This window comes from Pelodiscus sinensis, unplaced genomic scaffold (assembly GCF_049634645.1).
Source record: "Pelodiscus sinensis isolate JC-2024 unplaced genomic scaffold, ASM4963464v1 ctg39, whole genome shotgun sequence".
Classification (NCBI taxonomy): domain Eukaryota; kingdom Metazoa; phylum Chordata; order Testudines; family Trionychidae; genus Pelodiscus; species Pelodiscus sinensis.
In genome coordinates this window covers 1088888-1101858 of record NW_027466048.1, presented here as the reverse complement: position 1 = coordinate 1101858, position 12971 = coordinate 1088888, and the positions used below count along the sequence as shown (strand labels likewise).

Below are 12971 nucleotides of genomic sequence, written 5' to 3'. Positions count from 1 at the left end.
CCCACGTGGCCCCTGCTCCTGGGGACATTGGGGATGTAAAAGTGTAACTGTGTAAACGGGGAACCAAGGAGCCTGGGCCCATTAACGTTTACGGTCACACGGGGGTCCCCACGCTCACTGGCTCCTGGGGAGCCTCCCGCTGAAACTGTAGTTACTTAATTACACACTGTAGCATCCCCACTAGAGACCTTGCCCCTGAGTCCCCAGCCCCCCCGCTCCCCAGACACCCTGCTCCAGGCCCCCCAGTGTCACTGACCCCAACTGTCCCCCAGCGGCGTAGAACAGACTTGTCAGCACAGTAACTGGGAACATGCAGTAAATGCCTTCTTGGGAAAGGGGAGCCCAGAACCTGGCCCTCCCCTCTGTGCCCCGAGTCCTCTCAGACCCCCAGCTGCCTGGTCCCAGCCCCTCCCCCAGGAATATCTCTGCCCTTTGTCCTGCTTCCTGGGCAAAAGGTGTCACCTGGTCACATCCTCTCCTGGGTCAGGTGACGAAGGCATCGGCCATTGTTTACATGCAGGCAGATGGGCAGCCTCTCTGTGGCAGTCACACCCAAAATTCCCATCACCATCTAGGCAAGGAGTAGTACTCAGGGAAACTGAGGCACACCCATGGGGTTACTATAGGACAGCAGAACTCACAGGCAAGAGAACAAGGTGAATAACATCCCCCCTTCCTCACATCTCGCCCCCTTCAAGGCAGAGCTGAGCGGGGTCACTTCGTCCTGCTCTTCCTTCTCCCAGTCCTGCCGGTGCTGGGGGCCGTGGGAGCAGCCAGAGGGAGGGGGCTGGGGCAAACAGGGCCATTAGCAGTGGCTCTCAGGGTGCCATTTCTGACAGCTCCCCCCACCCCAGCATGGAGCTCACATCTTGTGAGGAACCCCCCGAGCTGGGGCTGTGAGTCCTTTCCACCCCCTCCCTCTCTGCCCTCCAGAGCCGCCCAAGTTCGAAGTGACCCTCCAGCTGCCCCCCGTGGTGACGGTGCTGGACAAGACGCTCCACCTGCGGGTGTGTGGCCGGTGAGTGCGAACCCAGCCCTGCCAGGCCAGTAAAGGGGGAGTGACTCCCCTGGAACTGACTCCCCTCCCCTGCACTGCTTGACCAGGACCTGACGTGTCCCTGCCCCCGCCTCCCACCTCTGTCTCTGTGCTGGGGGGTCACCCTGCCACCCAAACCCCCACCCACCCCAGCAAGGGACCCTCTCCCACTTCCCCTTTCTCTTCCCTCTGCTGCACAGATACACTGACGGGAAGCCCGTGCTGGGGAGGGTCCAGGCCACCCTGTGTCGGCTCAGAGAGCAGAAGCTCCGGGGCGTGTGTGTACATCTCACGGGCCAGGTGAGTGCAACTGGGAAAGGCAGAATGTGCCGCGCTGCTGACTGCGGGGGGGAGGGGGGAAGGGGAAAGGGAGGAGGGGCGCTGTGACTTGTGAGAATCATGAACATTTCTCTGGGATCCTTCATCCTCCCTTTGCAGCCTGGGGCCTGATCCTGCTCTCATCTGCCCCGGGGGTAAAATGGGAGGGGCCCAGGGTTGACAATAGGGAGACCCTGGTGTAAGTGCAGGTGAATCAGGCCCCGGATCCCTTGGGGCTCCCCACTTTGGGTAGGGGGATGTCATAGAATCATGGAGCTGGAAGAGACCTCAGGAGGGCATCAAGCCCAGCTCCCCTGCCCAAGGCAGGATCAGTCCCAGCTATGTGGCCAGTGTCCCTGTCTATTTTCCCTTCCTGGGTGGAATCACTGTTGCTTGCGCAGCACCATGTAGAGATGTGCCCCACCAGCAGAGACACAAAGCCTCGAGTTCTTCTTCGGGCGATGTCCCCATGGATGCTCCACTGTGGGTGTTGGGTCTCAGACAATGGTCTCAGAAGAAGCGCCCACCCCAATTCCACTCTTCCGGCTCCCAGGCTGCGAAACAACAGATTTGAACCTTTGGTACCATCTTTTTGCCTACAGACCATGTCCCTTTCACTTCACTTCCCTGTAACATCCTCCCCAGCCCATCCCTCTTCAGGGACTAGGGATGTTAAATATCGGTTAATTGAATAGTTGAATAACCTCATGAATTTATAGAATCATAGAGCTGGAAGAGACCTCACGAGGTCATTCAGTCCAGCCCCCTGCCCAAGGTAGAACCAATCCCAACTGAATTAACCCAGCCAGGGGTTTGTCAAGCCGAGACTTAAACACCTGTAGGGATGGATATTCTACCACCCTCCCTTGGTAACCCATCCCAGGGCTTCTCCACCCTCCTAGGGAAATAGTTTTTCCTAATATCCAACTTAGATCTCCCCCAGGGTAACTTGAGACCATTGCTCCTTGTTTTGCCATCTGTTACCACTGAGAACAGCCTCTCTCCCTCCTCTTTGGAACCTCCCTTCAGGAAGTTGAAGGCTGCTCTCAAATCCCCCCTCACTCTTCTCTTCTGCAGACTAAACAAACCCAAATGCCTCAGTGTCTCTTCGTAGGTCATGTGTTCCATCTCCCTAATTATTTTGGTCACCGTCCACTGTACCCTCTCCAACGCGTCCATATCTTTTCTATAGTGGGGGTCCCAGAACTGGACACAGTACTCCAGATGTGGCCTCCCCAGAGCAGGGTTGATACTTGGGCCTTTAACTTTCTCTTCCAATATGGAGACCAGGTTGCACTTCGTACAGATGAAATCATTTCTGTCTTCTGGGAGGAAGACAAACATGGCACATGCTGTGCAGGTCTCACCAGCTGATCTTTCACTCTGAATCCTGTCTTCTTCTGAGAGACTCCTCAGATGTTGTTTTTATTGCCCCTGAAGGGGAGACATGAAAGAGAAAAGAAGAGGCAAAAAGAAAGAAAAACACCAACCACTGTGGGGCTCCCCCCATGGTGAACTCCCAGGCAAACTCCCCTGTTCGCTGCTCACTACATTCACTCTTATCCAGAAATATAATTTATGCTATCATGTGCCGAAAGTGTCTGTCTGCTATGTACGCTGTACAAACGTCTCAGACACTTCGCCAAAGGATCAATGCCCACAAAACAGATATTAGACAGGATCACAAAGAAAAAACAGTTTCTTTCCATTTCAACCAGAAAGGACACTGCCTCAACAACTTGATTACCTGCATCCTGCTTCAAAGACCTTTTAACACCACACTTGAAAGAGAATCCTCTGAACTGTCATTCATGCTTAAATTCACACTTTACCCCTAAGTTTAAACAAAGACATTAATTATCTTACCCATTAGAAAGATAGCTTCCCCAATTATCACCTCTAATATCATTAGCTCACAGACATTTACCTTCCCCCTCCCCCCATCCCCCTTCTGTTCTGAAATTTGATTTATCCTTCTCATATGTGTTCATTTTTTTAATTGTATCCTTTGGTATATATGGTTGTACCAATTTTCTTCCACTGTTTGATCTGAGGAAGTAGGTCTGGCCCACGAAAGCTCATCACCCAATAAACCATCTTGTTAGTCTTTGAAGTGCCACATAGTCCTGTTTTTTGTTTAAGTTCACTCTGGCTGCCTTTTTTATAAGACTACTGGCTCCAACCAGATGCTCCTGCCTGGAGCCCTACCTCTGAGCCAGTCTTTCAAGGGCTTCCTGAAACAAACCACTCCCAATTTACACTTTTTCAAGCAGAGAAGCACACAGTCAAGCAGTGCCCACAATTGATAATTAGATTCTTGATTGGGTTTTATTTCAATCGGGGAGTTTTGGTTTTAGTTTAGTTAAAAAGAGATTTTAAAGAATGCTAAATGTACCCAGCCCCTTTGAAACGCCCACACATAGCTCCCTGGTCGATTACTAGCAGGCTTTATATAATCCTTCTTGATAGCCCCGCTTCCTGGTTAAGGCTTGATGAATGAACAAAGGGCTGGGTTTATGAGCAGCAATCCCATTCCAGGCACAACCCATTAACCAGGCACAACCAAACCCTTCACTGCTTTAAGAGAAGCTGCGTTCCAAATTTGGTGGTTCTACCTCTTCCTGTTTAGAAGGAGTTCTTCCTCAAATAGACAAGCCAACAAACTCTAAAATGCAGAGTAGATTAGATACAAGGCTGCTGTCAGCTAATTGCTAAATTATCTGCCACCTGGCAGAGGAGTTCGGGTGTTCCCAGCGGGTCAATGCCGGCAGCGTCCCCAGCACTCAAGGGAGGCTCGACACCAGCACCTGCCGAGGGCCCTGTGACTTGTTGGCCCAGCATTGAGGCCCCGGGAGTCTGGCTCCTGCCAGGGAGTATTTCCAGGTTCAGCTGAGACCCCCTGGGCATGAGCCGGCACCTGCCCTGTGTTTCCCCCCTCCCAGTGCTCCCCCGGCCCAGCCCTATTAGAGACCTGGGGCTGGGCTGCTGCTAACGGGCTGTGCTTCTCTCCCTGCAGACTGAGAGCGACGGCTGCCTTTCCTGGGAGGTGGGGACGCCTCCCTTCCACCTGACCCGCTCTGGCTACCAGATGAACCTGGAGGCCATGGCCTCTCTCGTGGAGAAGGGGACAGGTGGGCCTGAACCCAAGCAGACCTGTGCACAGGCACCCGGAGCAGGGAGCCTAGAGGCAGAGGGGTCTCCCTGCAGTGATAGGGCCAGTGCTAGGCCAGCCCTTTCGAGATGGGCCTGGGGCAGTGTTTGTGGTGGGGGCTGGGTTCCGGTTCGGCCCCTGACAGGGCTGCAGCCCTCATGTGAGCTCAGATCTTGGCCCAGCCCTGCACTCCCCACAGCTTGGGGGGCTCAGAGCCGGGTTCTGGGGCCCGTCTTTAACACTGGCTGACATGATGAGCTTCTCCCCAGCCCTGCCCCCAGCCGGGGTCTGGACAGTTTCCCTGCCAAGGCCCAGCAGGGCACAGCCCCTTCCCCGGACGTGTCCAGCCCCAGCTATTGCCAGTGACGGGCCCCTGAGGTGGGCCCGTGCTTGGGTCTGGCAGCACAGGAGGTGGGATGCAGGGCTCCTGTGCCCTGTGACCAGACACACACAGGGAGGGGACTCTCTCCGGGGGGAGGGGGTGGGAGCATCTCCTGGGACGACGCTCTCTGGCCTCTGGATGGACCAGTTGCTCCAGCTGCTCAGCGGCAGACATGGGCCTGGCTTCCTGGAAAATCCATCCCTGCCTCATTTACCCCCCCCCCCCAATTCTCCCCCAATGGCCCCTGCAGCCCTCGGCTAGCAGGGTAGAAATGGCTGCACAGATCGGTATGGAGAGAAATCCGGGATTCAGCCTGAATTGGGGGGTGGCTCCCGGCCCCGTCTCCCATCGGCCTCCCTCTCCTGCTAGGGGTGGTGATCAATGCGACCAGGAGCTGCCTCATCAACATCGTGTCTGAAATCGCCACGGTGACCTTTGAGGAAGCTGACGCTGCCTACAGGGCTGGGATCCCCTACACTGGCAAGGTAATGGGATCCCTGGCAACCCACGTGCTCACCCCAGCGCCCTGCTGTTCCAGTCCTGCCCCACCCACCCCAGCTCCCCCCAATCCTGACCTCCAGTGGCCCCGGCTGTACTGTTCCTGCCACACACCCGCCCTAGCTCCCCACAGCCTCATCTCCATTCCTCCCTGCTGTTCCAGCCCTGCCCCACACCCACCCCAGCTCTCCCTGGTCCTGACCCCACTGCCTGGTACTGTCCCCAGAGTTTCGTGTCTCTCCCTTTATCTCCTGGCTCAGATGCTCCTGAAGGCAGCAGACGGCTCCGCACTGAAGAATGAGACTCTGCGGCTGTTTGTTAGCTATGGAGACATTAGTGAGAACCAGACCTTCCTGACGGATGAGTCTGGCAGAGCCTCCTTCGCGCTGGACACCTCTGGCTGGACTGGGACAGTCGATCTGCGGGTAAACAATGGGCCTCTGAGCCCAGTGGGGATCCTGCCCTGCAGCATCTGTTATTGCTTCTGTGGTGCATGGCATTTATTATGGGAGTGCCTAAGGAGAGCCAGGATTGGGCCCTGAGGTGCTAGGTGCTGCACACATCCAGAGTATAAGCCACCCCGCCCAGAGAGCCTGCAGGCTGAAGGGCCAAGACAGAGGTGTGTGGGGAAGGGGCAGGACCCAGCAGCAAAGCCATCAGAGGGGTGGTGCAAACGGCATCCTAGTGCTGCCACTTCTCTTCTCAGGACCATGTGGGGTGCGGTTTAGTTAGGAAGGTCGCCCCCTTCCAGCTGCTCTGGGCACCCGCACCCACCAAAGACCCCCAGCCTGGGGTACCGCAGGTCAGGGCTGCCCCATTCAAATCACTGGGGTTCTCTAAGCCCCTGTTATAGAGGCAGGGTGAGAGGCCATGGGGCTGAGCTCAACCAGCAAAATCAGAGCCAGCCCTGCCCGGCACCATTGCTGTCCGCTGCTGGCCCTTAGCACCCAGCATGCCCCTTTGTTCTTCTTTGTGTGCTTGCTCATGTCCATTCCAATCAGGTGTGCGCTGCATGCTCGGATCTCGGAGCTTTTTTCCCCTCACTAGTATCCATAGGGCCAGGCAGGGAGATCCCTGGAGTGGTGCATATATACCCCTACTGGCCCCTCCACCCCCTCAGTTCCTTCTTACCATCCCTGCAGCAGCTGGAGCAGTTAGCCCTTTAGTCTCCCCTTAGCTTTCATTGTTCCTTTGTAGGATAGTTAGCACCTGTAACCAGCATAGTGTTTAGAGCGCAAATACTTAGTGATTAGAGGGCCTTGTTCCTCTTCCTCTCCCCAGCTGGGGGGGCGGGGGGATGCCAGGCCTACTGGGATTCAGGCCTTGTGTGTTCTGCTTGAAACCCAGGCCCTGCGGGGATCCGCATGACTCCTGCCTCAAGTGCTTGGGTGAGGCTCATTGCCAGCAAACCTGCAAGATCTGCAGGAGTTTTAAGCCGCAGACAAAGAGAGAGAGGGACTCTAGGCTGAAGAGATTTCTCATAGAGCCCTCTCTCCCACCGCTTGTACCGGAAGAGGCCCAGTCAGTGTGCAGTGCGCTTGGTGGCACCACTTAAGGCGAAGCCTAAGCCTTCCCGGCACCGTTCACAGTCTCCTTCCCAGAGGAGATCCAAGGAGGGGAGGGTTGATCCCCACACAAAACAAGCCTCAAAGTGCGTCGGAAGGAGGGACACTCGGCCGCGAAGGTCCAGACCCAGACTCATGCTGACCCTGGGCAGGAACATGCTCCCGTAATGACTGAGGCCGAGGGTGCCTTGTGGGAGCTAAGACCATCGATGCCAGAGACATATGACGCGGCGTGTGACCTGATAGCGCTAACCGCTCTGGAGACACCAGCCTTCTCCATACCAGCGCCGAGTAGGTCGACGGTGCATACTGGCACCGAGTTCAGCACCAATGTTTGCGGCACCGGTGCCGTTCCCAGTCCGGCCAATGCCTGTGCCATCCCTGGCATCGGTCCCTCCACTGTGGGCTGCAGTGGGGACGCAGAGTGTTCCACCCTCGACGGCCCCGCAAGGCCTGCCCATGCAGGCAGCACCACAAGTGCATGCGGCACCAACACAGCCATTTTTACCCCCGGCACTGGTCTCGCCGCTCAGGGGGAAGCCGTGGGCTATGGCCTAGCAGCAGAGGGAGCAGGAGTCAAGTGCCTCCCTCGTGGTTGACCTCAGAGCCTTTTTGAGGTATCAGGGAGTACACATTTTCCCTTATCTGGGCAACTGGCTAATTCGGGGGTTGTCTTGGGAACGGGAGGTGGCACACGTCTCAAGTACCAAGCAACTGTACAACTCAGCCTCATACTAAATGAGAAGTCTGTGGTTCCGTCCCAGCCAATAGAATTTGGGGAGTGTTCCTGAATTCCATGGCAGAGACGGCATCTCTACCCGCTCACAGGTTTCAGACTATGTGTACAATGATTATGGACCTCCAGAGGTGCCCCATGACTACTGCCTGCCATTGAATGCATCTGCTGGGTCACATGGCGGCTTGTACATACGTCGTGACACACGCCAGGCTGAGACTGCCTATACTCCAACGCTGGCTGAGAACTGCGCACAATCCAGTGCACCAGACCCTGGTTATCCTCTCAGGTTCAGTACTTCATTTACTGGACTGGTGGACTCAGGAGGATGTAGTGTGTGCAGAAGTCCCCTTCAACGCACAGGCTCCTTCTGTACAATTAGTGATGGATGCATCTGATGGGTGGGGGGCCCATTTGGGGACCCTAAGGACTCAGGGTCTATGGTCAAGGAGGGAGAGTTCCTTGCACATCAACGTCAAGGAGCTCATGGCAATCAGGGATATTCTAGAGGGGATTTTCTGAAGGTGGGGTTATCCCCTTGTGGATCTGTTTGCCTCCAGAGACAATCCCAGTGCGGGAGATACTGCTCCTTCAGGGGGCAGGGACCTGGCTCCCTAGGGGACGCTTTCCATATCCAATGGCCCAATCACCTAGTATATGTGTTCCCTCCCCTTCCACTGGTTCTGGTCAGAATGTGGCTTTTCAGGGCAACAGTGGTCACGAGGTGGCCTCAGCAACACTGGTTCTCCATCCTGAGGAAACTGTCAGTGGTTGAACCGGTGAGACTGCCTCTGGTCTCGGATCTGCTCATGCAAGATCTAGGGTAGGGGATACTATGTCACCCGAACCTGGGGGCTCTCCACTTTGCGGTGTGGAAACTGAGTGGCGCTCAGACGTAGAACGGGGCTGCTCTCAGGAAGTACAAAGGGTTTTACTGGACAGCAGAAAGCCATCTGCCAGGGCCCTTTATGAAGCCAAGTGGAAAAGGTTCACGCTGTGGACACAACAAAGGGGCATAGCCCTGGTTGCGGCCAGCGTTCCTCTGATATTAGATTATGTGCTACAGCTCAGGTACCAGGGCCTTGCCACATCCTCTCCTAGAGTCCATCTGGCAGCGATCTCAGCCTTCTGCCCGGGGGGGTGAAGGGGGGGGAAGGTCAGTCTTTGCTAATAAAATGACAAAGAGATTCCTGAAGGGGATCGACAGACTAATGCCGCAGCTGCATTCCCCCATCCCCCCAGGACCTTAACATGGTACTTACGGGACTTATGAGACCACCCTTTGAACCTCTAGCCACCTGCTTGTTGGAGCATTTGTCATGGAAGGTGGCATTTCTGGTCGTGATTACATCAGCCAGGAGGGTGTCAGTTACGGGCCCTGACCTCGGAGCCCCCGTCCATGGTCTTTAAGGACAAAGTTAGGCTCTGCCCTCACCCGGCCATCCTCCCTAAGGTAGTTTCCCATTTCTATATGTCCCAGAACATTTGTTTCAGTGTTTTTTCCTAAACCCCACAACACACCTGAAGAGCAGGCTTTGCATTGCCTGAGCTAAGGAGGGCCGCTGCCTTTTATATAGACGGGACAAAAGACTTCCGAAAGTCACCACAGCTTTTTATTTCCTTTGCGGAAGGAATGAAGGGAGCACCAGTGTGAGCTCAGTGTTTATCATGGTGGATGACCTCATGCATTAACGAATGTTACCACAAACTGGGGAAACTCCTCCCCGGCTGTGAGCGCTCTCCACATGGGCGCAGGCCAGGTCCGTCACATTCTTGGCTCAAGTGCCTATATTGGACATCAAGTATTAGAGGGGTAGCCGTGTTAGTCTGAATCTACACGAAAGCTTATGCTCCAACACTTCAGTTAGTCTATAAGGTGCCGCAGGACTCCTCGCCGCTTGGACATCTGTAGGGTGGCCACATGGTCCTCCTTTTCAGACCACTACGCCATCATGCAGCAGGCCAGGGCCGACACATCTGTGGGTAGAGCAGTGCTGCAATCTGTAGAGAGACAGCTGTCATTACTCTCCAACCCCACCGCCAGAGGAAGCGGCTTGGGAAGCACCGGATTGGAATGGACATGAGCAAGCACTCGAAGAAGAAGAGGTTACTTACCTCGTAACTGTAGTTCTTCGAGAGGTGTTGCTCATGTCCATTCAAAATCCCACCCGCCTCCCCTTCGTTGGAGAACTTTGGCAAGAAGGAACAAGGGGGTGGAGGGGCCAGCAGGGGTATATATGCGCCGTTATCCCGGTGCCACTCCAAGAGGCTCCCTGGCTGGCCCTATGGATACTGCTGAGGGAAAAAAGCTTCGAGATCCGTGCATGCAGCGCGGACAACTGATTGGAATGGACATGAGCAACACATCTTGAAGAGCTACAGTTATGAGTTAAGTAACCTTCTTCTCTGTCCCAGGGGCACTTCAAGCAGGCAGGTCCCAGAACAGAGAGTGACGGAGACTCTCCCCATTACCCGGATGCCCATCACAGTGTGGAGCCCTTCTACTCCCGGAACCGGAGTTTCCTGAAGATCGGCAGCCTGGGAGGGGAGCTGCCCTGTGACCAGGCCCAGCGGCTCCACGTGGACTATGTCCTGGCGAGGAAGAACCTGGGGAACGGGTCCAAGAGCCTGGATTTCATCTTCCTGGTGAGCCCCAACCTGAGAACTAAAGTGTGTGTGTGTGTGTGTGTGTGTGTGTGTGATGTTATTGGATTTTAACAGGAACATGCAGATCATTCTTGCACCCACTGGTGTGTGTTTGCCCCAAATGTAGTGCAAAGAGGGTCAGGTGAGGTGTCTAATGAAAGCCAATGCCATGCGGATTCTGTTTGTGCTGCTCATGTACATGTATGATTTTTGTATGTAAAGTTATGAATATGGGCTCTGAGCTTGCAGTTTAAATGTTTTCTGTCTGGGAGACAGCAGCAGGTGTTTAACGCCTATTGAGAGGGGTGGTTCCCCAGAGAATAGCTCTTCTGCATGGACATTGGCTCTCAAGTGTTACACCTGTGGAATTCAGTTGTGACCCTACAGACCTGCAGATTCCCCATGGCTGCTGGCGTAAAGGACATGGGCAGGTTAGTTGATCATGTGATCAGCTCCATTTTGGGAGGCACCATCACTCAGGAGAACGATGATTTCCCTCTGCAAGGGCAAGAGTATAAAAGGATCCTGGGGATTCCTCCATCTTGGTCTTCACTCCTGCCCTCCTCTCCACAAGCACCTTTGCTAAAGACAGAGCCCGGAAGGTTTCATTGACCCCTCCTGACATAGGATGTGCTCCAGGGATTTTAAAGCTGCAGTGTGTCTGAATAAGGTTTCTGATTGCCTGTCTGGTGTCTCAGAAGTGAGGCTGGAATTAGACGCAGGGCAGGGAGAACTCAAGGGTCATGAAAATGTTTCTCTAAAGCAGATTGCAGCTGATGGTCAGGTGAAGCCCTAACAAAGGAGAAGGATAAAGTTCTTCTTCGAGTGAATGTCCCCATGGGTTCACTTTGGGTGCTGGTGAATTCTCGCACCAGTGACTGGAGATTTTTCTAGCAGTGCCCTGCCACGCCGAGCATGTGCAGTAGCGTCTCCTCGTGTCAGTAGGGTCTGTTAGGTGCAGTGCCTCAGTTCCTTCTCTACCATCCAGGGTGAAAAGCCCGGCACCTTAGGTATGGCACTGCCAAAACAGTACGTGGTGCACAAAAGGGCCCACTTGGAGCCTAGACACAAGCCGTCAGCACCGTTGTCTTCATCGGCATCGCCATCTGCCACACCAACCAAACACTACAGATCAGCACTGAAGATGGTACCAGAGGCAGCACCAGATACAGCGCCGAATAGACTCTTTACTGAGATGCCTTCTCCCAGGTTGTGACGCTGGCCCCTCCTCCGCACCTTTGACACCGAGCCTGGCGCACCGCACAAAGACTGGCCTAGACATTCTATGGCACCGACAGACCGAGAGTCCTTGGCACTGTGCACTCAATTCACTGTGCCCTGAGTGCGCTCAATTCACCGCCTCACTCCCCAGCCACATCTGTCCCTCGGGAAGGCTGACACGGGACGACATGGCCGCTTTTCATCACAGCATTCTTCTACCCAAAGGCATCCTCCCTGGGAGCTTTACTCCGCAAGAACACCACATGGTCTGCCACCCCACCCTGACCAGGAGGCACGGTGTTCGCTGCCTCCTGATCGCCGTCTCGCCCCACGTCGAAACCTACGTGCGGGCTTTGGCCAGAGTGGTGGGGGCCTTGGCCGTGGTGGCGGCCTCCAAAATGTACGACAAGGTTGTGTTCTTCCTTGCCTCGGAGGCCACCGCCCAGGAGGCAGTGGAGTGGGTCCTGGCGGTGGGGGGCATGCAAGTGCCCCTCGAACTGCTGGAGGTCCTGGGCGTATGGGTGGTCCTCACCTCCGTTCCACCCTTCCTCCCCAGTGCTGCCCTACTGCCTTTCCTCTCCACCCTGGGGAGACCCATTTCCACCATCAGTCCTCTCCCGTTGGGCTGTAAGGACCCTGCCCTCCGCCACATCCTGTCCTTCCTCTGGCAGGTACAGCTGCAGCTGCTGCCGGCGGCGTGTGGTGGGGTGGCGCTAGAGAGTTCCTTCCTGGTGTCCTACCAGGGGGCCCTTTACCGGGACCATTATTCTACAGGGGAGGCCCGGTGCTTCCTCTGCTGGGCAATGGGGCACGTCCGGAGGGACTGTCTCTTGGCCCGGCCGGGGGAGGCGGCTGGGCACCCCGGGTGGGCGCCGGTCCCAGCACTGCTGGCCGCCCTGGTAGTCTGGCCTCTGCAGCTGCCCCTCTTCCAACCAACGGCTCCACTCGGGAGCTGGAGGCACCTCTTCTGGCATGCCCGAGCAAATAGGCGGGCCCCGCCTCTACTCTGTCCATCTCTGCGGGGCCCGAGGAGGAGAGGGCGGTGCGGTCATTGCCAGGTGAGGGAGAGGGCTCCCCCCAGGTGGAGGTTTCCCTATCCCCCGCTCTCCCTCCCCCGCCTCAACGTCCCCCCTGAAGACCAACTGCACCCCCTGGCCTTGCCCCTGCTGACTAGCCCTCCACCTTGAGGGGAGGGGTAGCTCAGTGGTTTGAGCATTGGACTGCTAAACCCAGGGTTGTGAGTTTAATCCTTGAGGGGGCCATGGTACTTGGCTTGGGACAGGGATGGTGCTTGGTCCTGCTGTGAGAACAGGGGACTGGACTCAATCACCTCTCAAGGTCCCTTCTAGCTCTATGGGGTGGTATATCTCCACCTTGGAGGGCTGGACGCTTGTCCGGGGGAAGCGCAGAGCCTGCCA

General features: G+C 55.8%; 1 protein-coding gene across 2 annotated transcripts in view; it reads left to right on the top strand.

Moving 5' to 3' along the window:
* Nucleotides 1-12971, top strand: part of LOC102446370 (alpha-2-macroglobulin-like protein 1) — a 111059-nt gene that overhangs the window by 50172 nt on the left and 47916 nt on the right. Inside the window, exons 7-12 of one of the 2 annotated variants that reach the window (XM_075918656.1) lie at nucleotides 934-1018; nucleotides 1237-1336; nucleotides 4371-4485; nucleotides 5257-5372; nucleotides 5646-5810; nucleotides 10102-10332. The exons of the other annotated variant lie outside the window; for it this stretch is intronic. Of the exons in view, the coding sequence (XP_075774771.1) occupies nucleotides 934-1018; nucleotides 1237-1336; nucleotides 4371-4485; nucleotides 5257-5372; nucleotides 5646-5810; nucleotides 10102-10332 (812 nt within the window). The remainder of the gene's footprint in view (nucleotides 1-933; nucleotides 1019-1236; nucleotides 1337-4370; nucleotides 4486-5256; nucleotides 5373-5645; nucleotides 5811-10101; nucleotides 10333-12971) is intronic. 2 annotated transcript variants of the gene reach the window in all.